The sequence below is a fragment of the Venturia canescens genome, chromosome 3 (genome assembly GCF_019457755.1).
Source record: "Venturia canescens isolate UGA chromosome 3, ASM1945775v1, whole genome shotgun sequence".
NCBI classification, from domain to species: Eukaryota; Metazoa; Arthropoda; class Insecta; order Hymenoptera; family Ichneumonidae; genus Venturia; species Venturia canescens.
In genome coordinates, this window is record NC_057423.1 from 16,247,740 (window position 1) to 16,274,654 (window position 26,915).

The following is a 26,915-nucleotide window of genomic DNA, read 5'->3' on the forward strand; positions in this document are numbered from 1 at the left end:
TGGGTAAATAAGGAAAACAATAAAAGCCACCATCAGTCGTACCAAATTTTTGACTTTCGATTTTTTTTGCTTATGCGTATGATAAAACTTGACCCTTGGTATTGATAAAAAAAATCAAGTGAAGCCTCGTGCTGAGCCGGAAAATATTCGAATGTAAAAAACTGGAGACAAAAAATCGTAGGCCATTTCTACGAACGGGGGAAAAAGAGAAGAAGATATTTCATTTTTCAACGCGACAGAAGAAGTGAAGTCTGTTTACATACGCGTTTGTTAGGGTCATGACCCGAGTGTCTGAACATTTATCGGGAGTACGAATGGGTTACAACTCTTCTTGAGAAAGGGAAAGCCACGTGACATGGGAGTTCCAGCCAGTTAAGAAGAACGATAACTGGGCTTGACATTATAAAAGAGATCGTGCTACTAGTCAGCAGAGTAGGTGTTCAATAATTTCGAAGTATCGCCAGTTACTAGTTCAATTATCGATTTCTTCGATTTGCCTCCAAGTGAGATTTCTTGACGAGGACTTCTACATTTAACCTTTCACCTTGAGGTATTAAAATATAAATTATTTTGCCAAAATTATGCTTTCAAGATTTTTTGAATGGGAAATGATTCATTTGCTTTCTTATCTCTCGAAAGCATTAGAAAAATTCAAGATAAAAAATGAGTAGGCTCGGACCTTTGGGTGAAAATTCCTTATCGATAATGGGCAGAAGCTCATCCTCATCATACAAACTTCTCAAGCCGAATTTTCCTGGGGGAGAACGAATGAACAAAATAAGCGTGGAGAGCACTCTCTCGCATAATAATAGAAGATCTGAAATGAATGATGATAATTTCCTCTGGGACGTCGTCAAACCACATCTAACTGCCACACACGATGATGGAAGGTATATAACAATAATTATCTCGATCTATTCATTCGCCAGAGTTCAGAGTTAATACACGATACTTTATTAATTTTCGCAAAACTTTTTCGTTATAGACATAGAACATAACTTTCAATTGTTGATAGCTTTTCACGTAGTTTAAGAAAAATACAACACGGATTAAAATCGCTGAATAAATGTAAAAAGCTGCAATGTCTGTAATTCTTATCAGAAAACTCGTCTTACTTCGAATTCCCAAAAAAGTATCAACTCGGAACTTGGTACTTCTGTAATGAAATGAAAAATAGTCCAACTTTTACATTTCTCACGATAAAAAAATGTGATTTTTTTCATGTTTTCATTTCTGATTCGTTATCCAAGAAATGAGTACGAACTTGGTGCTTATGGGTATGGGAAAAACAACGTGAAAATTCTGCACGTTCGACGTGAGGATAAATTTCGTCATGATGTTCGTGAATATGAAGTTGATACGCATCTCCGTCTCGGCACTCAAAAGGATTATTTTGAAGGAAATAATCGAGATATAATTGCGACGGACAGTCAAAAAAATACGGTTTATTTATTGGCGAAAAAATATGGTGTCAAATCACCGGAAGAATTTGGTATTCTTCTGTGCGCTCATTTCCTTTATACATATAGTCATGTCGAGGAAGTTCATGTTAATGTGGCTGAATATCCGTGGGCGAGGCATCAGGTTGACGGTGTACCTCACAACCACGCCTTTATTTTTTCACCGACCGCATTGAGATACTGTCAAGTTGGACAAATCAGAAATGGTAATTACAAAATACTTTAATTAGTTATAAATAAGAAAGTAGAGTCGTTATTGTAATGGTAACGCTCGAGACTGTTGAAAGATCATGTATCATTTCGGGAGTAGTTCAATTGAAAAGATTTCTACTAATTGAGGAGATAAATTGAATGAAAAATATAAATAGAAATATATTGGTCAACTATAAAAAGTGGGAAAATCTGGTAAATTATTATTATTTTATCCAGATGAGAGAAGATCAAGAAGTGTGTTATTTTATAATTTTTTTTTTTAACGAAACAACTGATAAACTGTGGTGAAATTCCGTTGATTCGATGAAAATAAGTGAGGCTCCCCATAAAATAATCTAACGCAGCGCGTGATAGCCTACCCAGATGTTTCTTCAGTTCTCGCTGTACGTTCGATGTTTCGAAATCTTTGATGCGCGTACAGGCGTCAGATACATAGCCTAGCTTGATCATTTCATCAAACAAAATTTTTTTGTTTAAGAAGAAATATATAGGTGGAATTTTAAAAGGATCAATTTTTCTCTTATTAAATATTTACACAATGTATTAAGATTATGTAAAAATTGGAATACAGAATCTGGAGCTGTTTGGGCGTTGTATATGTCATTAATGTCGTGGATGGTCTGACGCGAGAGCGCATTGCAGCATTTCCCGAATTGACAGGTGTTCTTATGTAAAAACTATTCAACGGATTCTTATTAAATTTGGAACGTAAATGTCACTACTTTCTATTTGAAATTTAATCTTGACTAAAGCTAGACAAAAAAGTAATTTTTCATGGCAAAAGATTACGTTACAAATCGTACATCAAGTTTATTGCTTTGCAGTGGGTGAAAAATTTTGTTTGTTCTCCGTTTATGCATGAGGCACATGTTTTCTCCGTTAAGGCACTTCTGATTGAGATATAAACCTACAGTAAATCTTAACCAATAAAATATTTTTCCGAGTCTATATGGTTATTGGAGTTGTTAAAAAAAAAAACTGTTTACAGAATCGCCGAAAATCCGTGGAGGCTTGAAAAACCTTCGTGTCTTAAAAACAACGCAGAGTTCATTCACGGATTTCATTCAAGACGAATATCGAACACTGCCAGACGCGAATGATCGAATCTTCAGCACAGTTGTCACGGCTTCATGGGATTTTTCGACAGCATCAGGAGTCGACTTTGACAAAGTATGGCACATGGTAAAAGATTGCATACTACGGAATTTTGCTGGTCCACCATCGACGGGAGTGTACTCACCAAGTGTGCAAAATACTCTTTACCTGGCCGAAAAATCGGTTCTCGATAAAGTTCAACAAATTACTAGTATCGAAATGAGGATGCCAAACAAACATTATTACGATCTCGATTTGAGTAAATTTCCGAAACTCGTTGAAGGCGAGAACAAAGAAGTCTATCTACCTGTCGACAAGCCATCAGGAATAATTTACGCGCAGTTACATCGTAAGGACGTGTCGTCGAAACTCTGAGAACTAACCAAAAATAATGTAAGCCACTCCAACTGATACTCGGAGAAATACGAAATTCGACGATTTTAAATGTGAAAAGAACGTGTCATTAATTACATGTTATGAACATGAGGAACCAGACAACTCAAACAAATTATTCTCCAAAGAATGAAGACAATATGCGAATTAGTTGTTGAAAACGACATTTCAATTGTACTTTGCATTTTTGTTTGCACTATTACTCAACAAACTTTCTTAGTCAAGAATCTGCGAAGACACGATCAAAAAGAAAGTTCAAAACTTGTTGGTCGACGAAATGAAAAGATACTCGGTGAGACTTCGTAGAATCACTGGGAAAAACTCGTTTTTCAGCGTCACTTATAGACCGGAAGTTGACGAATCAACGTTCCGAACGTTAATACTGCCTTCGATTGTCTGTAACTTTTATTGTTATGAATTTTTACGTCCACCTGTTTTTTTCTATCGTTCTAATAGATTTCAGTATTCCTTTTTTATTCTGTTAATGAAAAAATACACTAGATGTTATTAGTAAAAGCATAAAAAAAATTTTTAATAATATTTTTTGTCAATTTTTCTCAAACGTTAAATAAATCTTTGTGATATCCTGACCTACTACTGATTCGGAAATCGATGTCGGGAATTGAAAAGACCTAAATACGATGCAATATCGCGTTAAGTCACAGAATAACTCTCGAATTTTTAGTACACAGAAAAAAAGCAGTTATCGATGAACGGAGCAACGTCCTAAATAGTATGGCGCATGGTTCTTATTTTCTTAACAGTCTATTTCTATATACATTCTTCGGCACGCCCAGATTTCTTTCCGCATCCCAGAACTGTTCAAACAGATGAATTGCGTTCTCGCCTTTTTTCGAGTGAAACTCTGAAATATTTAACATCGTTAAACAACTCTGAATGTCATAAGAGTATCGGCTTGGACAAGCGAAGAATCAGTCACCTTTTTTCTGCTGATGGCGTCGGCGGTTCGTCTCTCACGACAAGTTGAATTACTTATTACGTGCTTTCGATAAGATTCATTTAGAATGTTCGAAAATCGAGGAAAATTTAGATTTCATAACAGTGCAAAATGGTGTATTGTTATTTTTTTGAAATGCATAGCATATTTACAATGCGGAGAAACAAAAAATTCATCGATTGTTGAAAATTCTGAAGGTTGCGGGGGTGAATTCTCCGGATATCAATACACCATCAGCAGTCCCAATTATCCTAAATCATATGCAGAACAACAAAACTGTATTTTTATTCTGCGTGGAAGCCATTTAGCCACGTGCGATCAAGTATTCAATTTAAAATTTCTGGATTTTTCGTTGCCACCGTCAGAAAATTGCGCAGATGATTACGTTGAAATCGGTGATCGCAGTTTATTTTGCGGAAGAGTTATCGGTATTCGTGAATATCCTAGCAAAAATAACAAGCTGATTCTACGGTTTCGTAGTGGCACTCGTAGTAGACTCGGAGATAAACGATTCAAAATTTTAATCACAACGGTACCGTGTTTCTTGCAGCAAATGAATGGAAAAAATACAGCGTAAGTAGTATCAAACTCAATGAACTCACAGTAAACATCTTACACATTTGGAATGAAGAAAGGTTTTCATTAAGGTATAAATCAATGAGATCACTGGGTCATGGTTTTGATCTGAATTCATGACTAAGCGACGGAGTCTATAAGGTTTATGCATTGTTGAAAACTGATTTGAGAATATGAAATAATATTCCAATTAATTATCCTATTAATAATTTCACGGATTATACAATACTGCTTTCACGGTTAGATCGTTTGAATTTCAAATGAAATTCGACAAAAAAAATGTTCAATTGCAAAATACGGCGGAAAATGATAATTGTTTAGCATGGGATTCTATCTCAAAATGACTCCAATTTTTTTACAATTATAAGTAACAATTTAACATGCACTACTATAGTGGGGAAAAACCTTCGACCCTGAAGGACAAAAATAAAAAGTTGTTGTTCGAATTAAATTAAAACAAATAATAATGTATAATCAAAGAAAAAATAATAAGGAAACATTTTTCCTCGATGAATTAGTCTTTAAAATAGTAAAATTGATCAAATATATGCATTAGGGTAGTCCTTATTTTGGGTTGAAGTTTTTTTTTCAAATTCAACCCCCAGTTTAACTCCAAATGAATAAAAAAAAAGATGTGAAAATGCTGCGGCCTGTGAGTTGACGGGAAGAGGTGCCGGCAAGCACGATTTGATCAAGAAAAAGCAATTCATGTTACAGTAACGTTTTTTTTTTCATGTGCAAGTAGTTTTTTTGTACAAACTATTTAGTTACTCTTGTGGTGATGCAAGGTTATCGAAATCATCAACCAAATACGTCAGAAATCAAGAATTTATAAAAACCACAAGAGGTGGTGTTAAGATTTTAAAGCTAAACTGATTAGAAAATCACATGTATAAGTGCATGATTTTTTTCCGTGAAATATCTTTCACAATAATATCTTTGCAGGAAAATGAAAATTTCAATACAAGAGAAAGACAATGAATAATTCTTCAACTTTCGAATATTTTTATTTTCTGAACAGTGAGCTAAGTTTCTTCGCTTTAAGGCTATTTCGTTTTCAATGATGCTTCGGTACTTCAGTTATTTTCTATCTTCTTCCACTCACCTGGATGTAACAAAATGGTAATTGCATGAAATCCTAGTTATAAAAAAATGGAAAACTAGCATTTATGAGAAGTTTGATTCAACGATTCTCAAAAATTTCATATAACGAAAGAGTAAATGTTTTATGTCTCAGCAAATACTAATCTGAGCCATTTAATTTATGAGACTTTTTTGTGATAAATTGAATTTCCTACAAGTTCGTCATTCACATTTTTTCCATAAATCCAGTCACTTATGAAATAACGTCAAAAAAATGAGAATTTTTCGCAAAAATCAGATTTAGCAATTCGTACCATCTTACAGGTGCAGATTACAGCTACGTTATCATGGGCACCTTTGTAGAGCATTCAATCCTGAGTAAATCGCGCCTTGATGCGATATGATATTATAATACAATGCCGCTGAGATATAGATATTTAAATAAATGAAATCAAAGTTTACGTGTATTTTAAATGGGAAATCTTTTAACGTTCTGGGAAAGTATTTAGAGTCAATATTAAGGGCTCAAATTTTCAAGGAATTATTTTTTGGATATTTCAAACAAAATTTTGCATGGGGAACGAAAAAAAGTAGTTGTGAAATGAAGCACCCTAATATATATGGATATATATTTTTTTATTGTTAAGGACAATATTTTGAATCAAGCTGAAGTGCTGTGACTGCTTCCAAGGGAAGTAAAACAAGGTAATCAAATATTATGTAGCAAACACAAATTTAGTCGGAATTAAAATGAAGATAGAGCTTGCCGGCACCCCTTCCCGTCAACTTACAAGCCGCAGCTTTTTCACATTTTTTTTTTTATTCATTTAGAGATGAACTGGGGGTTGCATTTGAAAAAAAAAAATTTAACCCAAAATAAGGACCACCTTAATATGCGTAAATAGATATACAGAATGCTTGTTCGAAATTTTAGTCGATCTAAGGGCTGCTACACACGGTCAATAATATTGTCCAATATTGGTAACTGCGCAATACTATTGAACGTGTAAGTGTAGGGGTATTAAAACATTGCGCAATGATTGAACAGACGTTTGAGCGAGCTTAAATTTTATTGCGCAATGCCTTTTTATTACGCCGTATAGACTTAATATTGCGCAATATTTTGCAGTTCAGTCACTAAATAACGCAAAGTTACAGATAATCGTTGATAAGTTGAAATCGCTTCCCTCATGCTTGTGTTCTTTTTCTCGATCAAAGGTTTTACTAATTGTGTAACAATTCTTCGAACTTTTTGCAATATTCATTCTCACGTAGTTTTTAAAATCGTCTTCTTCAGTCAAGGCTAAGTCCTTCAAAAGCCTTTCATGAGTGTAGACTGGCCTTTTTTTCAACCATTCTTTAACCGACATTCGTTTTCTTTTTTTTTTGTTTATTTAACAAAATCACCTGCGTAGCCGCTGCCAAAACTTCGTCGTCGGACATGTTGCTCGTTGCTCGCAGGAAAATATTGATGGGAATGACCGTCAATTTTATTAAGTCCATATTATTGAACGTGTGAATTCATAAGGGAGTACTCAATATGATTGCACAATAAAAATATTGTGCAATATTATTGTAGGCGAGTAGCGGACCTAACTTCTGATACCCACCCGTTGTCGAACAGTAAAAAAAATAGACATCAATGTAATGTTTTTTCCTAAAAAATCCTATCTAAGGAAAGGATGGATAATAATGATTGAAAAAAATTAATTCTTCCTTCAACAAAATCAACAACAGAATAAAATTTAAGCAGAATAAAAGAAATAGAAGATTTGAAAGTGGCCGACGTGGCGTGAAATACCCTCCGTCTCCTCACACACTCACGCGGGGCGTTCCACACCAAATCAGACGGTTCGAAAAATGTTCATCTTCGATTTCCTCGAATTTATATATATATACATTAGTATCTCTCGAAAGAGCTTTCCTGTTGTATTGGTTGCTGCGTCACTGACGTGTTTGCACACTTTTCTGTTGAATTTCAAGATTTTTATCGTTTAATTACTTGTTCAGACAATATCGAATTTTCCGAAAAGTCGCTATTTTCTCAATTTTTTGTTTCTAATTTTTTTAATAATGGTCCAAATCAAAGCTTTTTTTGAATCGTTGATTTAAATTAGCCTTTATAGAGAAAAAGACAAAATAACAGTTGAAATGTATTCAATGCGGATTTTTAGGTATAAAATATTAGACGTTGTTTTTAAAAATGACTGTATCTTCAGTTTTTTTTTGAAAGATTCTGCATTTTATACTAGTATTTTTTCAACAACTTCAAAAAATGCTCAGATCGTGGGCTCTTCATAAAATATTTTTTTGATTTTCGGAAATCTTAAAAAAAAAAAAATTTCGTGGGATTTTCCAAATCCTACGAAAATTTCTCGCAAAAAATACAGGAAATATGTGACAAAAAATATTTAATGACTTTCGTATCTTTTTTCTTCTTGTCAACTACTAATTCGACCTGATATGACGGTCAGAATACGAACGTAACCCTTAACAATTCTGGGAACAAGCTTTGTTTTCGTACGGACTCAAATGTTGAATTATAATGATAATGCGGGCTGAGGCGACGTTCTTCTTCTGTTGAAATAGAACGTCAAAAAACAATAAATTTTTACCAAAATTCAAAATAAATGAAAAAAACAGGACAAAGTGACACAAAAAAACTGCTCCACTGACGATTTTGATTAATTTTCTTGAATGTACGGTGAAGTTCAAGAAAATCTGAATTTTGAAAAAACATTGGGCAAAGTGGACATGGAATTTTTTTTTTTTCAAAAGAAAAGTTCACTTTGCCCGTTTCTCAATAAATTCGAATTTTATTCAATTTCACCGTACATTCGAGACAATGTCAAAATCGTCAGTAGAGCATTTATTTCGAGGGGAAAGTCCACTTTGCTCCATAATTTTTTTTGACAGAATATGAAAAATAAGTGTGAAAAATCATTTTTTGGAACACAGCAGTAGTTGACAGCACATATGTAAACCGACACACCTAACTTAATTGCTTATGGTATCCACTATACCCTTAATTCCTTTATATCTCCGATTATTGTCGTAGACATTAATGAAAATACATAAATTTCGATAAAAATATTTTTTTACTTAGAAAATGATAGAAAAAGAAGAATTTTTGTAAAAAATATTTTAAAAAAATTAATTTTATTATTCGAAATTAAAAAAAAAAAACATAAAGTTTTGGAAAAAATGTTTTCTTTCCTTTTTGGACAGGTATAAAATTGAAAAAAAGAGTCAAAAAATTTTCTTAGTATTTCGGGTATTCCGTTTTGCCTCGGTCTTTCCTATATATTTTTTAATCTATAATCACTTCACGACATGCTCACTCCATTTCTTCTTTTCCTATCTTTCCTCTATTAATTTTTCTTTTATAGGTCCTCATTTTTCTACCAATAATGATCATTTTTAGATTAGGAAAAGTTCATTGACGCAATTGAACAATTTCGTGAGATAGAAAAAAATCAAATGTATGACAATGTATTTTTCTGTTTACAAATGACCTACAAAAAAAGAATACAAGTAGGGATTACGTTGACACATGTGTCAACCAACCCTATATCAATATTGGCCTTTTTTTAGCAATAAAATGTTCTCGAGCGAATTGTAGTAATATTTAAGAAAAAATACTATGCACAATGACAGTTCAATATATGAATTTTCACGTAAAAGACTATTGTAATGATTGGAAAAATATTTGAGGCAGCAGAAGATAGATAAGATTGACATAAAAATTGACTTTGGTATCTGCATTTACGAAAATTCTTCATTATTCCTGAAGAGCGTGTCGCTCTGGTGTGTTAAGACACATAAATATAGGAGAGAGGTTACATTGAACATAATATCAATCGAACGTATCAAGAGACGCGGTAGCAGCTCGACGCCGATATTAAAAGGATATTGAGATTCCGTGGTTTATCAGTCAACTTGTCCCGTTGGACGCTAGCCCCGGTTTCCTCTACACTGCTCTTTTGAGAAGAATAGTTTGAAATTAAATTTTGAATCATCACTTTTTTTTACGGAAGATTCGCTTTTTTGTATTGAGAAATTGGCGAGAAAAACGGATTTCGTTCGCTCTGCATATAAAATAAAAACTGATGGAGTTGTACAAATGAATCCAAAAAACAAAATGTAGAAGATGAATTTTGACGCAGTCGATCCACATTCCGTCAATCTTAATCACGTATACGAAAGTGTGATGCAATAGCAATACAAATGAGGGGAGAAAAGAATTTCATTAATCACTCACTGTCCTTCTTTTGTAACAGTATTTTTTCTTTAATTGACTGATGCAGCAGATTACTCTACTTCTCTCCATTTTCTCTCTACTTCTCTTTATAGGCTTCAGCAAAAATCTGCGATCATATTAACATTCCTCCTTTCTTGATACTGACTCGGAATTTCACTATTCTTGATCGTCTGGGCGGAGCAAGAAAAGATTGAAGTAATAAAAAACTGAAAAAAAACTTTAAACAAAATATTTTTTAAAAACTGCCGACTGAAAAACCGTATAGCGTATTGAAAATGAAATGAAGTCGAGAAAAAAAGGAATGTCAGAAAAACTCCCGACTGAAAAATCGTATAGCGTATTGAAAATAAAATGAAATCGAGAAAAAAATGAATGTTAGAAAAAAACACCATTGTAAAAAAGATATGGATTTTCAGAAAATGGTTTATCTTCAAACTCCTTTTCTTAGGAAAGTAGCAGTAAACTTTAAAAAGACTGAAATAAAATATATGAAATATAATTAAGATAGATAAGAAACCATTTAATGGTTAAGTACTACTCCCTCGAGATTCGATTCCTATGGTTAATATTGATTGATGGTAGGTAAGTCATTTATATACAAAAATAAAAATTTTATTATAATTGTCGAAGTTGAATGATTGTACAAAGAATGAAGCTGATAATAAAAAAAAATGTAATCTCACAAAAAACTAAAATATATTATGAACATTATGGAATTTAATTTTCGTCGAGAGAAGTCTCTAATCAAATCATCGAGTAAGAACTAGAGACTTCTCCTGACGAAAATTAAATTCCATTATGTTTATAGTAGTATCGTTTATTTCCAAAAGTATAGCCTTCTGGGTTTTTACATAGTTTCCCCCCTGTTTACAAATATCCCCTCTTACATACGAAGTGTCCTTATCTTTTTCTTTACTTTCTCTCCCTCAATTGCTTTCTTTGTTTACATGTTTCCGCATCGACCATTCGTACCCTCTCACAAACTCGCACAACTCTTTAATCATCTCTCCTTTTAGCGCTCTGTTAATTTTTCCTTCTACTTCTTCCCCCGCCGCTTTCTCAAGTCATCCTTTCAGCTCACCTACCAATACATTTCCTTTTCAGCGTGGATGTTTTTGCATTTACAAATGTGCGCTAGAGTCTCCTCCTCCCTTCCACATTTTCTGCATTTGCTTTCTCTGTAACCTTTGGCCTCTTCTCTTCCTATATTCCCACACCTCATCCTTGCCCATGCTTCTTTCAATTCAATTTGTGTGTCTTTCCTTTCCCAATACTCTTCCATTCCTAATCTCTCTGTTCTGTTTTTGTATTCACTGTTGTATCTTGATTCCTCCATCTTTTCCCAGTTTAGTTGTATCTCCTGATCCGTCTTCACTTGCATTACTCTTTCTATTATATTCTCCACCCCTGCTGTATCCCCGTCTCTAATCTTTTGCCATATTTGTTCCTCTCCTACTTCTTCCATTGCTTTCTTTATCTCTTTTCCCCATTTTGAAGGATTTCCACTCAGAATTACCCTCACTTCCTCCTTTAAACATTTTTTCGGCCATCGGTCTCCCTCCATTTTCATGATTTGTACTATGTACTTTGCTGCCCTCTTCCACATTTGAACTGCTATCCCCTTTATTCCTGCCTCCATTTTCCATATGTAGGCTGGCGTGTTGATATTTAACCCCATTGCCATTTTGACGTACCTCCCTTGGAGTACTTCCATTTGATCCCTTTTCCTCCAGCCCCACACCTCTACCCCATACAGCATGCCATTTTTCACTATCGCATCCATCATAGCCATCTTCTTTTTTAGACTGTTCAGTTTTGTTCTTTTCCCTATCCCCCATACCGCGTTTATCGTCTTTTTGATTTTATTTAAATTTGCCCTCGTGTGTTTTTCATAAGTATTTCCTTGCGAAAACCACACTCTCAAATATTTATATTCTTTTACGATCTCCAGATTTTTCCCTTCATATTTCCATCCTTGTCCCGCCTTCTTTTTTCTTCCTTTTTTGAACACTATTACTTTCGTTTTGTCTATGTTAACCATTAATAGATTCTTTTCCACATATTTCTCTAGCGTTCCAATCATACTCCTTAACCGGTTGACTGGTATTGGATCATATATGTACAAAAAAAAGTCGGGCCCATTCTGGTTTTGTATCATATGTGTACATATTGAAATAACTTTTCCAATTTTCAACCGATTTGGACAAAAATTGGTATACCATGGTTTTTTGGGTCGCTGAGTCGATTTTTTAACTTAATTTTCACCTCACTACCCTTAGAAATGGAGAAAATCGAAGGTTGAGGGTGAAATTTTTCGTTTTTTCAATGGATTTTCATGCTATATGACATGAAAATTTTTAATTTTTTATCATACTGGACTCTTTCATCGAAATCAAACAAAATTCGCTACCCCCAAAAATGTGAAAAATAAGGGTTTAGGGTGAAATTTGTTAATTTTTCACTGCGAAAATTTCATGCTTTATCACATGAAAATGGAATCAGCAACCTCGAAAACCCTCAGAAATAAATTATCGTGATTTTCGGTAACATATTGGCTCGTACTAGATTTGGCACAAAAACTGGAAAAAAGCTCATCAGTCAACCGGTTAACCCCTCTTCGTCGTCTGCTACCAGCACGATATCATCCGCGAACTTGAGCGCATAAATCTTTTCATTTCCAATCACTGTTCCCCCCTCATTTTTCCTTTTCCATATTTCATCCATATCCTCTATAAAAATGCTGAATAGAGTCGGTCTGAGTGGACATCCTTGTCTCACCCCCCTCATGGTACTAAATTTTTCTGTCACTCCTTCACTGGTTATCACTTCGTTGTCCGTTCTCTCACATGCTTCCCTAATAATCCTTTCCAGTCTCCCCTTCATTCCTATTTTTCTGATTTTTTTCCATGAGTAGTTTTCTATCCACTGTGTCAAAAGCCGCTTTAAAGTCGACAAAGGCTGCGATTAATTTCCCCCCTTTCTGTTTTAACTCATTGTTTATTATTCCGTTCAGTACAAATATAAGGTCTCTTGTTCCTCTCTTGCTCCTGAAACCCGTCTGACTCTCCTTTAATATGCCTTCCCCTTCTACCCAAAAACGCAGCCTTCCCGATATTATGTTGGTTAGAAGTTTGTATCCCGTATTTAGCAGTGTAATCCCTCTGTAATTTGTTCCTTTGTCCACGTCTCCTGCTTTATGTATTGGAAAAATCCTACCTACCTGCCAACCCCTTGCTATCTCCCCATCTTTCCAGAAAGTGTTCAATATCTCTGTTAATCTAGAGACGCGGCAGCGTCTTGACGCCAAGTATTAAAGAGAAGTTTTGTAGGCAGAGCGAGTCAAGACGGCCGTGTATCTTTACATGAGATTGGTCGATTTCCCCTGACTCGTTAAGTTGAAGTGGCCGCCATTTGTTGGAAATTAGTCGGATGAAAAAAATAATAGTGGGACATGATAATGTGATGTATGCGCTTGGTATGATGAAAAAATTAGTTTGGTGTGACATTGGGAAAAGGGTTAAAATGCAGTTATGAAAATTAGGGGGTGCAATTTCAGGATCGAAAATTTTCTTCAACAATATATATATGTCTACTTTCCGTTCCCTTTCCATGGGTGAAAATTTGCTTATCGGGATAAATTCTTGGAATTGGAGCTTGAATCGGGTAGCAAAAAATTCTCAGAGTTCGAGCTCGAATCGGTTAGCAAAAAATTCTCGGAATTGGAGCTCGAATCGGGTCGCAAAAAATTCTCGGAATTGGAGCTCGAATCGGGTAGCAAAAAATTCTCGGAATTGGAACTCAAATCGTTTTGAGCTATAATCTTGGAGGTTAGACCAACAAACTCATTTATATGATAGGCATATAGAATGCCAACGCGGGCAACGGGGGACCAGGGGGCGGAGCCCCCGCCGGGGGTGGAGGGGGCGGAGCCCCCCGAATAAAGGCGAATAAAATTTTAATTTGACTATCCCAAATAATCCGTCCACTACATTGTCACCCCGCGAAAAAATGCGAAAAACTGCGAATACATAAAAACGCGCATACAGAACGACTCCACGGGTTCCGAAAGTTTATAACACGACAAATCGGTCTCATCTTAAACTTCGCATTACCGCGTGCCATGACCCAGCAGAACCACGAAAAATCGCGAATACAGAACGGGTAGGGTTCAATATATAGGGTAATGTGGGGCAAAATGGACAGTTAAGGATTTAAGCAAGTTTCATTGATGAGCATATGGTCTTTCAACTATTTTTGAGTCCCAAAATTGATGCCCAGTCCTCGTTTTCCGAATTTTGTAAAAAAAAAATTCTGGGGCAAAACGGACACAGCCTCTACGAGGCATAAAAATCGAAAAATCGACATTGGTCTTTGGTGCAAGTAAATCCGTCCAGTCGATCCTGAAATATGTAACGTTAGTGATTTAAAATCCATCGTTTCGGGAACTTTAATATCTTAGAGACAGACGGGCGTAAGTTCAGCATGTTTACAATTTAAAGTATATAATTAGATTTGAATGTCCAGTTACCATCTGAAATAACTGAGGACATAAGTAAGGTACGACGCTGAAGTTTGCAACGTTGGAGTTCAACGAAATGAACGAAAAAAAAATTTATAATTCATTATTTTATTATTTTACGAATGGTTGATGCTGCTTAAAAAATTACGAATTGGAAATTCGGCAGGGAACAAAAATGGAGATTTACTGGAATTATTTGAGAGTTTTTTTTTTATCATTTCGATGGACTCCAACGTTGGAAACTTCAGCGTCATAGTAAGGTTCTGTCTGATGGTTATTTATCAGTACTATTAAGAATGTTTCTGAAGCCATGTCAATATCAACTTTATATATAATATTAGTGTTCATAACTTTCTTTTTAATTCTTCCACCAATTTTATAATATATGATTTTTTCAATAAGGTTTTTATATCGCTCTAGATTCCACTGAAGCATAATTTATTTGATCGATTATGATCAAATTCATCATTCCATCATGACTTTCCTCATTGACCATCCTCATTAATTAACCTATTGAGCCATGAACTTGATTGAATTAATGACAATGGTCTAGTATTATACAACTTGATGTTTGTTAAATATATTTATGTTTGTATTGCCCAATTCAAAAAGAAATGATATCCCCATAAAAAACTTTTTAAAAGTAAAAAAATTACGCCAAGTATTAAAAAGTGCAACCTTGTTTATAATAATATTTATTAGATTTTTCCCTCTAATTATTTATTCTGTTTCTTTGGAAAAATATAATCATATCAATTTAATCAAGCCAAGTGATGTTTGTTTTTTATTATTTGGGTTACAAATTTAGAAAAAAAACTCAAGCTTTTGAACAAAAACTTGGCGTGCGTGGTTTTTCAAACTAATAAGTGTTCAAAATAATTTCTATAAATAAACTCTTCATAGGCCTGCGATTTTATTAAGCTTTCTATTCCATTTAAATGAACGTTAAATTCAGAAAAATGAAAGTTAAATTCGAAATATAGTATAGTAAAAACGAAAGTAACCAAATATTATATGATAAAAAAGAACTCCCTTCAAGTATAAGCAGAAGTTTGAATATCCAAAAAAAACTAATAAACTTGTTTTAATCGGCGTACTATTTAGTCCTTAGATTTAAAAAATCACAGACACGAGGTTAGATGCATGTACATACGTGTACCTATATATGTAATTGAATTAAAGTTTCTTTCAATTTGCCTCCGATACAGGGTAATGGAAAGCATCCTTATCGAACTTATTTGGATTGGAAGGAGCAAGACCAACAAGAACAATGTAAAATAGCTAAATTCGAGAAACCAGTGTACATGGTTTACTTGGGTGTATACTTCGGTCTATTTTGAACAATGAGAGGATTGGGAGAAGCTAGAAAAACAAGAAGAACGTAAAATAGTAAAAATTTGAATACTGGTGTGCATTGTTCATTTAAGTACATTTTGAAAAACCATGCACGCCAAGTTTTTGTTCAAAAGCTTGAGTTTTTTTTCTAAATTTGTAATCCAAATAATAAAAAACAAACATCACTTGGCTTGATTAAATTGATATGATTATATTTTTCCAAAGAAACAGAATAAATAATTAGAGGGAAAAATCTAATAAATATTATTATAAACAAGGTTGCACTTTTTAATACTTGGCGTAATTTTTTTACTTTTAAAAAGTTTTTTATGGGGATTCTCTTATCCCTTCTTCTGTCATCCCTTTCAGAAACTCTGTCGCGATACAAATAAGAAGAATGAGGCATCGGATTCTGAAATGATTTCAAGCACGATTTTTCGGTTTTTTATTTTTTACTTGTTATTTGATTCTTTTGACACTTTAAAAAATTGATACAGATTAGTTTTTTTTTAAATATAATGTTTTTTCATGATTTGTGAAATTTTTTTCGAATTGTTCTATATTTTTTTTATAAAATAATTTTTTTTACAATTTTTTTTTAATTTTTTTCAAAGTTTTTTTTATGGATAGAGTTATCAGCAAACGAGGGACCATCAATGTACTTGTCCCAACCTTTTTTTTCCTAGGGTCTCTTCTTCTGTCATCCCTTTCAGAAACTGTGTCGCGATACCGTCCTTCCCGGCTGCTTTTCCATTCTTCATATTTTTGAGTGCCTTAATTACTTCTTGTATTTATATGTCTCTGTTTATTCTATTCGTTTCGTTCTCGTTTTCGTTTTCTTCTCCATTCACCTCACCGTTTTCTGTTGCCCCCCCCCCCCCCCTTTCCTCTTCTACCTCCCGTTGCCCCCCCAGCAGATTTTTGAAATGTTCCACCCATTCTTCTTTCTTTATTTGCCCTCCTCCCTTTTATTTCCTTGGTTTAAAAGGCTTTATGGCTTCCCAGATTTCTCCCATGTTTTTTGCTATTTTCTATTTTAGCCCACTTTTCTTCCCATTTTTCTGCATAGATTTCTTTCTTTATCTTTTTCAATTCTCGCCTTGCTTCTGTAAGTTCTTGTTTTTTTTTGTGCCTCTGGTACTCTCTAGGAACCGCTTTAATCTGTTCCACACCACTTTTCTCTGCATTCTAACCCTTTCACATATTTTTTTATCTGTCGTTTTCGATTTGTCTTTCTTGTTCCTAATCATTCCCACTTCTTGCGCTGCTTCTTTAATGATTTTTCTTAGTTCTTCCCACCTGTCTTTCGCGTCTCTCTTTTCTCCCCTTTTCCCTCTCTCCTCTCATTTTTTCCTGAACTCTTTTTCATATTCTTTTGCCAGCTCTTTCTTCCATATTAGGATTGTCCCCGTTGTTTCGTTTGCTCTTTTTCCTACTTTTCTCTTATATTCGTTATTTATCTCATCCTGTCCTTTTTCTATCACTGCTGTTATTGGTAGGTGGTCTGACTCTATTCGAATTTGAACTTTCATTTCTTTTATTAGATCTTCTTTGCTTTCACTAATTATCAAATAATCAATCACTGACCCTTTGTTTTGACTTTCTCCCACATATGTGCAGTTCCCCTCTCTATCCCCTTCGCATCTTCCATTCATTATTACCAATCCCATTCTTTCGCATATTTCAATGAGTTTCCTTCCCTCTGCGTTTAGTTGCTTCCAGATTCGTTTACCTCCCTCCCTGTTCCGTCCAATTCTCTCATTCTTGCATTCAAATCGTCTATTATTATGAAGCCATCCGTTCTCTCTTCCGCTGTCTTCCATATTTCCATTCATTTTTCCCCCATTTATCTATACCGCAGTTGTTGTATACGGTCACAATGTTAAAGTTTTCTTTTCCTCTATCTAATTTAATCCCTTTTATTATTAGCCCCTGTTCCTATTTCTCGATCACTACCGCCTTTGCTTCCAATTTTCTTACCCCCACTATTTGCCCCCCATTATGTTTATAATATATTTTAGTTTTTTGTGAGTTTACATTTTTTTTTATTATCACTTTCATTCTTTGTACAATCACTCAACTTCGACAATTATGATAAAATTTTTATTTTTGTATATAAATGACTTACCTACCATCAATCAATATTAACCATAGGAATCGAATCTCGATGGAGTAGTACTTAACAGTTAAATGGTTTCTTATCTATCTTAATTATATTTTATCTATTTTATTTCAGTTTTTTAAAAGTTTACTGCTATTTTTATAAGAAAAGGAGTTTGAAGATAAATCATTTTCTGAAAATGCGTGTCTTTTTTACAATGGTGTTTTTTTCTAACATTCATTTTTTTTCTCGACTTCATTTTATTTTCAATACACTATACAATTTTTCAGTCGGGAGTTTTTTTTAATGTTTTTTTAAAACATTTTGTTTAAATTTTACTTCTATTTTCTTAAACAAAGGAATTTGAAGATAAATAATTTTTTGGAAATATATCTTTTTTGCAATGTTGTTTTTTTCTAACATTCCGTTTTTTCTCGACTTCATTTTCACCGGGAGAAGTCTCTAATGAAATCATCGAGTAAGAACTAGAGACATCTCCCGACGAAAATTAAATTCTGTTATGTTTATATTGTTTATAATATATTTTAGTTTTTTGAAAGATTACATTTGTTTTATTATTATTTTTTAAAAAGAAGTGAATACAGGAATTCATTAATAAAAAATTCAAATACATCAATGAATCTTTTTTCACTTTGGATATTCACGATTCTTTTACACGAACAATGATTAATAGATTATTCACGACTTTTTTTCCACGGATAAGAGGTTGAAATGAAGTTTTCATCTTTTTTTGTTGCAAATAAAATCTGAGTGTACATACATATCGTAATAATTCAAATACCGATGTATTCGGGAAGAACGGTATATTAACGTTCTAACAAATCGAGACATGTTTTATGTTCAACCTGGGTTTTGATAGGTGAAGTAGTCCAAGATATCATTCTGAATAGATTATTGGATAGAAAAAATTCACTGTAATACAAAGCTCAATGCGTACATTAATTGCAGAAATATGGTGGAACAAGATGGGACCACGTTGGGGAACCAAACGGCTGACAAATATTTCACTCACGAAAATACTGGGTCGCATATTAATTTACCGATCGAGAGGAACAGACAATTCGTAAGGAATGAAGTGCCATCTCCACCAAAAGTAAAAGGTTTAGATGAAAAAGAAGAAAACGATTTATTGACTGTCACTCAGCATATAGAGGTTAACGAAGCACCGAGTAACTATCTACAAGTTCCAGTTGGTGGAATTAAATTATTTAGAGATCCGACACTTACAAAAACGGAGACCGTGATACCGAATACAGTCCAGTCAAACGAACAGAAACCTTCAAAAATTTCGGCTTACTTATTTGTAGAACCGAATCCTGAGAATTATTTCAAGGATCGGACTCAGTCAAGTATTTCCTCGGTTACCTTTTCGACAGACTCTCCAAAGGCATCGCTCCTCAGCATACCACAGACCGAAATTCATCCGCCAAACCGAGAGAATGTACAATTTCGAGATACCAGGTTTTCAAATTCTACGAGAAAGTTACTTCTCCGTCAAGAACACCAAGGAAATAATGAGAAGTTTTTGATTTCAACGAAAACTTATGATATACCAGATGTACCATCCTATCCTTCATTTCAAAATTCAGTACCAGGTATCAAAACTGGTGAAGTTCTAGACAATCCAAGTAGTTTCATTAACTATCCGACAAATACTAATCTGAAGTCAGAACTCGAAGTAACTAAGACGCTTCACGGGAAAAACCGCGAACCAATCAATAATCTACAAAGTAACCAAGGATTCAGCAGGCTGTTCTACCCGACCATGTCTTACCAGTTTCCATCTTCACATCATGCTTCATATGTATCTCCGTATGTGCTAAACGGTAATCATGCTACGACTGCAGGTATAACATATGGGCTACCGACGGCTTCTTATACAACCAATGTACCCGGGGTGAGTGAATTCGAAAACTGCAAGAATTCACTGCCTAGATTCGATGTTCTACCATCGAATAGTTTCAAAGGGTATCAAAATTTTATCCCCAATGTCGACGATTCAGTCAACTATTACCCAGTTATTCCTAATTCAAGGAACATCGGAAACCTACCGTTATGTTGCAATACTTACTATTTGCAGCAAAGGTTCCTGCTCGCAAGTCCTGATTTTCCATCATCCTCATATTCTGAAAATACGTTTGAGTGTGCTTTTTCGATAATACCATACTCAACTAATACTTGCTATATGCGCTTCAATTTAAAGTTTTTTAATCATGGAGTCGATGATTCTTCCTGTTCAAACGGTCATATAGAGATTGATGGACGTCGCATTTGTGGTTGTAAAAAGGGCCTGAGTATTCAATCGATAGTCACGACGGCATTTCCTAAACTTGTTGGTGTTAGATACACGGGCTATCCACGAACCAAGTTCAACGGGTTTTTAATAGAAGTAATTCAAGAACCTTGTGCCAACAGCTACGGTTACCAATCGAGGAGCAAGAAAGATACCGGAAACTTATCCATCGAAAATGACAGATCTACGAAAATAAATATTGGAATTGGAAATACCACGGTCAAGAGAACGAAGAGGAATTTGGGTTACAGTTACCCAAAACCAAGCTTTGGCTTTGTTGAAGGATCCGTATTAGGACAGCCTTACATTTTTGGGAATTCACCAAATTTTCACTCATGGGCCCACGAAGACTTTGTCAGTAATGTCTTATCGCCTTTATTTTCATGTCAGGTCTTCAGTTTTCTCGATTGGATTATCGCTGCGAAGGAGACATATTTCAAGAATAGCAGGTGCGTCAAAACCAACACTGCATCAGGGAATAATTTTCCACACACGTATGTTGTGGATAATTCCGGTTTCGGCGAGACGGCCTATCCATGTAAGAACTGCGAGGATATTAATGTTATAGAAGGAATCATCTCTTCGCCACAATATCCGACTAACTACCCCAATAATGTGGATAAATGCTTCAGGTATAAAATACAAGCAATCTCAATTGAGTAGTTGAATGAATGTACCTGAGGATGAACTCCAGTAGCAGATATATGAAGCGAGTCGTTCGAAGTGATGATTATGCAGTACAGTTTTAACAGTATTAAAATTCATGATGTGGCCTTGAGGTAAAAGATAACGATCTTTTTCTCGTTCACTTTGTCGTTATTTAGAGGTATTAACTTTGAAATTAACTTGAATTAACTTTGATATTAACTTGAAAGTAGATGTGACTATATCTTCGTATTATTCCAGGCCTACTTTTCCTACAGGTAGGTTCATTCAACTCCTATATATCATCCTCTGCGACTCTTTAATTTTCCTGAAAATATAATAGGGCACATGTCCCGGCGGGACCGGTTAAGTGAGGATCAAGGGGCGATAACGTTGAATCTCGGAATGAGACTATGAAAAAGATCTAGAGAAAAAGACTAGAAAATGATCACAAGTACACTTGTGAAATCGAGTTCGCTATCAATTGGCATAATCGAAAAGAGGGGAGATTTTCAGCACGAATCACTCAAAACTGAGCATCGGTTCTTACACCCCCGAAAAAATAAGAATCGGGATTGCAAAGTCATAAACATTTATTTGTACAACTTTGTGGAGCTTCATGAATCGAGAAAATAGAAAGAAATAGAGAAATACGCTGCATAGATCATTCGAAGAAAAAAAATGCATTACAAAATAAGAACTATGAAAAATGAATGAAGTTTTTTTTCACTATAACTATATAAATACTGCATTATAGTCCAGTATACATGATCAAAATGAACAGACTCCAAATTCAGATCCAGTGCGTCAAAATACATGAAAAGTATGATTATGTTTAAAAAAAAAAAAATTTCATATCCACAACTGCGGTTTTTCGTAATTTTCGAGCATTTTCAAGGGTTTTCTGCAACTTACCTAAAGTTTTAAGGATGTTTAAAACAAACGTACTCAGAATACACAAACACAAACTTGATCTAGGGCAACAAAATTTTTTTCACTGCAATTTTCACGTCGGTTATTTGTAATCGACTCAAAACTTCGGAGGTATATTAATCAACCTGATTTCGAATTCAAGTTCAATGCATCAAAATATAGAGTTAAATAAGTAGACCACTTTTTTTGTATGACGGTGCTATCTTAAGATTTTCGTTACATGACGAAGAGATAAAGTCTCTACGATCATTATTTCGATTTTTCAATATATTCCGTAGAAGTCAAAGTTACAGTGAAAAAGAGTCGTCAAATAAACCTAAAATACAGCATGAATGCTGGGAAAAAAACGAGAAACAAGAGCACTACCGGAGAAAAATTTCTAGACAAAATTCCAAAAAAGTTTCCGCGCTTTAAATTGTACTATACGCCAGCAGTCTAAATATTCGGATGCAACAAAGCACATTTTGAAGAGGAAACATTCGACTTCATTCTGGTTATTTTTTCAAAGTCTTAGATAATTTCAGATGAAGATTCTTTGAACGTTCATAAATTGATTCAGGTTTTTCGAGAACTATGGAGTCGTATTAGAATATTCAGAGTGAAAAAAGTTTCATTTTCATATTTAAATTTTTTTATTGGTAAATTTCTGCGTAAAACGTGATATGAGATAACAAAACGCGTTTTTAAGAATCTTGTAGAAATTATGCCATGAATTGTAAAAATAGGGCCGAGTACCAAAGGTGATTCCTTCGATGAGATAAAAATTTGAATGGTAAACAAAGATTGAAGTAAAATTTTTTAGATGAAAATATTTTGTGATAACTCTAATGAGATGGAAATAAAAAATAAAACTTTTTTCAACTCTCGGCACAATGAATTTTGTTGCTTTTTTTTCCAAAATTTTGAAAACGCGTGCCAAATCTTATTGTTATTATAACATCTGGAAACACTAAAAACATCAGGCTTAAACTCGAACATGATAAGCGACAACGAGTCTCAGGGGATAAACGTGGCATACGTTCGGTGGCAAGTGATTATTAAATTCTGAAATTCTTATAGATTCTACAAAGCTCCTGGTTTTTGTCAACTGGAGTTAGTTGTTCTCGATTTTTACCTGGAAAAGAGTATCGGATGTACAAAGGATTATATGATATTCACCGGGAACAACAGCCGTTATTGTGGCAATTCGCTAGCAGGCAGGAAAAGTACGCAGACTTACGACTTTCATTCTCTCCTCTAGTTGATGAAAACTCTATTTTTAATGAATGTTTATTTTGCGTTTCCAGTAATGTTCGACATTTCCCGAGGTGGAATTATCAATGTGTGTTTTGTGACTGACACCTTTGGAACTGAACGTGGTTTTAGTGCAGGTTTTTCGCAGATTCCTTGTCGAGGATTGGTTAATCGTTAATCAAAAGGTTGAAATCAGTTATTTCATGAGAGTATATACTGATAATACGACGAACAATATATTTTTATTAGTTCCATACTATTTCGGCATAGCACATTATCCAACAACGTCGATTTTCTTCTGCACGAGTCATCGACAACACCACGATGTTATCAATAGAAATGTTGTTAATAGCTATGATAATTTTCAAATTTTTTAAATTCAAATAACTTTCAGTATTTTTGACCGCTCTGATAGTATAACTTTTATTACAACAGTTAATGGATACACTAACAATATCATTAAAGTCTCTTAATCAGTTCGGATTTTAAAATCAGTCCGCTTTCGACGAATTTTACAATAGTTGAATAATAATTTGAAGTAATGAATGAGATGGAGAATATCATTGAACATTAAAACATTTTGAACTCAGTTATCTGGTTTTTTGAGTTCAATGAATTTTTTTGATTGCGAAATGGTGAATGATAGATTAAATTATTGATTGAGTATTACTAAAGAAAATATCTTTTATTCGAGATTGACTTGGGATCATAATGAAAAAAGATTTTATTTCAATGGTTTCGTCGTATCTATTTTGAGCCTATAAAAATTACAGGAACGGATCTATTGTTGATAGAACTTCGTATTATAAATTGGTGGATATCAATAATAAAATCATAAAATAAAAACTAGAGTTATGTGAAATTTGTGAACAATATTCATAAAGTTGTTTCTCAGTTTTCGGTACGAATATTTAATATAGCGAGTTTAACTTTTTTGGTGAGTTAGCGTTTCATATCTCGTATTGCATCATTTTCATTTTTTTTTGTTTTGGAATGAGCGCACTATTTTCGGCGACCAAGAAATCTCATGTGGGTAAGAAGTGTTCGCGTGGTGCGACGTCGATTGCAGAAATTAATGTGTTGGGATTTTTCTCCCTGACGTAAATCGTGCAAAGCAATCAAGAGTTGAAAAATGTCGTCTCGTGTGGGCGTGCAAACGTAAACTCCGTCGTAGTCATAGCCATTTTGATATCTGTAACAAAACATTTTTTAGAAGAATTTATTCTAAGAATTTCAATACAAAGAAATTAATAAAGAAAATTATGAATAAAAAAACCTAATGCAAAAAAATACAATTTCCTGATTTATAAAAACTTATCAGCGATTAGTTGATGAAATATAGGATGGCAGTTAATTCCGGAGAAATTAATTTTTTTACACCTACGCATATTCGGACTCTTCACTCTCATTCTTAATAATGAAAATAATTCTAAGCAATAAAGTAATTCCTTATCAACTTTAATTGTGAAATACAAAAATACGGGGGGAATTATTTAGAAGAATTGGTTCAGGATAAATAATTGCCTCTGTTGTGGCGTAACTAATCATGTTTTTGAGGATTTTATTATGGATTAAAAAGAGATGTACAAATCCGGAGAGAATGATGTCATTTCCAGATTTCTTATTTTTGAAATAAGGAAGAGCAGGACAAAGTGGAATAGCCGGACAAAGCGGAACACTCCCCTGAAAATTTAGAGCATTTATCTTTCCATTGAAAATCTGCAAAATTTCGTTATTTGGCTGAGAACATGCTTAAGAAACTCAAATTTAAAAACAGAAAAACATTTTTTTTTAATTGATTTTTTTTTAATCGATAAATTGACCTATCAGATGAAATTGTATAAATATTACATGTGTATGAAATATCCATATCTTCAATGATAATAACTATTTCACAGCTCATCTTGAGCTGATTGATCAATTTATCGATTGAAAAAAAAAACAATTTAAAAAAAAATGTTTTTTTTTTATTTTGATGTATAGAAAAATTGAGCTGCCTGACATAAGTGAGATCGGGCCAAAACAGGGCATTAAAGAAATTACGAAGTTTTTTTTACATTTCTGTATGTTTTTATATTTTTCCAAAAACGAAAAAAACGAAATTCTTTCAGAATTGTCAAAAAGCAAGAAAGGCCATATAATAAAAAAGTATCTGGATCATATTTTAAAGGTATGTAGGATAGGGAGCGGTCGTTATTTGGGGTCAAAATTAATTTTACTTATTCCGCCGCCTAAAATTTTTCGAAATACGTAAAAAGTGACACTGTAACTTTTTCAGATTAAAAAGAAACGTTTAATTCTTGACCACGGGGGTTAAGTTTTCTACTTATTAATACAAGGGATTTTCCTGCGTTTGCAGTCAATATTTTACTGTCGGCCTAAATATGTTTGTGAAATTTTGAAGTTGATAGAAATTAGTTTACAAGCATGTAACTACGTGGAAAAAATTTTCAAAACCACGACTCTCAAAATATTGCATAATATTAGCAAAGTAATTATATATTTTTTTTAATTTTGCTACCTAAATTTTTTTATAAACCCTCTCATAGAAGAACAGTTGTTACGAAATCTCGAAGTGCAAGTTATTTCTGAAGCTGCTATAGACGTATTTTGATTGGTTGTCAATGTCGTGCTCGAAGTTCGTTCATGTGCGTATTTCAGATCGTAGAAAAAAGGAGGAAACAATTGCAACATATTCGATCGCGATCGTGTCAGATAAATTTATTTAGCGACATAAGAGTAAAGTGATGGAGGAATTTAGTAAGAGTGACTTTACGCAATTACTATTCGACGGTGAGTACCGTAATTTTTGCAATGAACTATTCGAAACAATAGACTTGAGTAATATTTTTATTTAAAAAGTGTTTAAACAATTGAAGATAAGCGCGCGCTTGCGCGCGCGATGACCTTAGTGTATATAAAGTAGAATAATATTCTAAACGAGTTACAAATTCTTAACCCGTAACGGTCACACCTCCAAACAATAACTTTCTTGTCATTCTTGGGTGGTCACATGGGGTCCAGCGAACCCGACTTACAAAAACTGCTCTCATCTGCGTTCTTTTCAAGTTATCGAGTGAAATTGGCCATCAAACTTCAATTGAACGTATTTTCTAAGTAATCGAATCGTTATTGTATCCTATTAATGATTTCAAAGTGGTCAAAATATGACGTGAAAAAGAAATTCACGAAATCGAACTTTAAAAAAAAATCGCTAAAAATTAAATTTTTGACGTATCGTAAAAAATCAAACGCCGTTTTACTCTTTAGATATTATGCTTTTAAGAAAAAAAAAAATTTCCATGCAATGTGAATAAAGTATATTTATTTTGAAGTTTGATCTCAAGACTTTTTGTCGATGTCGCAAAGTAGGAACAAAGTGCACGTTTAAATGGGAAAATAATAGTAAAAATAATGTTGTAGCACAAATCGAATATTTTCGATGGAAAATGATGAAAACATGAACAAAAATTTTTATTTTAATCATGGCTTCCGCAATCGACGTACAAAAAATAGTGTAAGCTGATTATATCTTTAAAGTTGTCGATCCGCAAGCAACGCAAAATTTATTGTTGATATTGGGAAGACCCAAGTAAACCAGATCTTCTTAGCTCGAAAGTAGCGTTGAGGTCAGAGTGCGCCTCTAGTAGATCCTCCCACAAATGCGAAAATAAGAAAAATGAAAGTGATTCTGATTTTATGGATATCGCATAAATAAGCAGAGGTAAGAGGAAAAATCGCCAGACAGCCTAGATTTAGAGAATACGCAAGAACTCGAAAAAAGTCTCTACGAGAA

The 26,915-nt window shown here is 34.0% G+C and overlaps 3 protein-coding genes across 4 annotated transcripts in view; 2 read left to right on the forward strand and 1 right to left on the reverse strand.

The window, feature by feature from the left end:
• The first annotated feature begins 412 nt into the window (after positions 1-412).
• Positions 413-3,258, forward strand: Uro (Urate oxidase). Its single transcript, XM_043415018.1, has 4 exons — positions 413-550; positions 640-890; positions 1,251-1,666; positions 2,662-3,258. The coding sequence occupies exons 2-4, from the start codon at positions 664-666 to the stop codon at positions 3,141-3,143; spliced, it is 1,125 nt and encodes a 374-aa protein (XP_043270953.1). The 5' UTR covers positions 413-550; positions 640-663; the 3' UTR covers positions 3,144-3,258.
• A 213-nt stretch (positions 3,259-3,471) lies between these two features.
• On the forward strand, positions 3,472-23,308 carry LOC122408303 (uncharacterized). Of its 2 annotated transcripts, none has more exons than XR_006260439.1 (4): positions 3,472-4,692; positions 18,964-20,846; positions 22,946-23,091; positions 23,173-23,308. XR_006260439.1 is itself a non-coding variant. In XM_043415008.1 (4 exons), exons 1-4 carry the CDS (start codon positions 4,187-4,189, stop codon positions 23,295-23,297), a joined length of 2,754 nt encoding a protein of 917 aa, XP_043270943.1. In that variant the 5' UTR covers positions 3,472-4,186; the 3' UTR covers positions 23,298-23,308. The 2 variants fall into 2 exon arrangements, 1 of the variants encoding a protein (XP_043270943.1); XM_043415008.1 differs by having other exon boundaries at positions 18,964-20,940.
• Positions 23,309-23,487: 179 nt separating this feature from the next.
• Positions 23,488-26,915, reverse strand: part of LOC122408304 (transposon Tf2-1 polyprotein) — a 240,796-nt gene continuing 237,368 nt past the window's right edge. Inside the window, exon 5 of the mRNA XM_043415012.1 lies at positions 23,488-24,311. Within this exon, the coding sequence (XP_043270947.1) occupies positions 24,122-24,311 (190 nt within the window). The 3' untranslated portion in view covers positions 23,488-24,121. The remainder of the gene's footprint in view (positions 24,312-26,915) is intronic.

What these genes read in the sequence shown, in the direction of transcription:
- Uro (XM_043415018.1), top strand. Translation starts at nt 664, where the DNA reads ATGAGTAGGCTCGGACCTTTGGGTGAAAATTCCTTATCGATAATGGGC. An exon ending in GCCACACACGATGATGGAAG is followed by an intron (nt 891 to 1,250) that starts GTATATAACAAT and finishes TCGTTATCCAAG; the next exon opens with AAATGAGTACGAACTTGGTG. An exon ending in AGTTGGACAAATCAGAAATG is followed by an intron (nt 1,667 to 2,661) that starts GTAATTACAAAA and finishes AACTGTTTACAG; the next exon opens with AATCGCCGAAAATCCGTGGA.
- LOC122408303 (XM_043415008.1), top strand. Translation starts at nt 4,187, where the DNA reads ATGTTCGAAAATCGAGGAAAATTTAGATTTCATAACAGTGCAAAATGG. An exon ending in ATGAATGGAAAAAATACAGC is followed by an intron (nt 4,693 to 18,963) that starts GTAAGTAGTATC and finishes CATTAATTGCAG; the next exon opens with AAATATGGTGGAACAAGATG. An exon ending in TTCGCTAGCAGGCAGGAAAA is followed by an intron (nt 23,092 to 23,172) that starts GTACGCAGACTT and finishes TTGCGTTTCCAG; the next exon opens with TAATGTTCGACATTTCCCGA.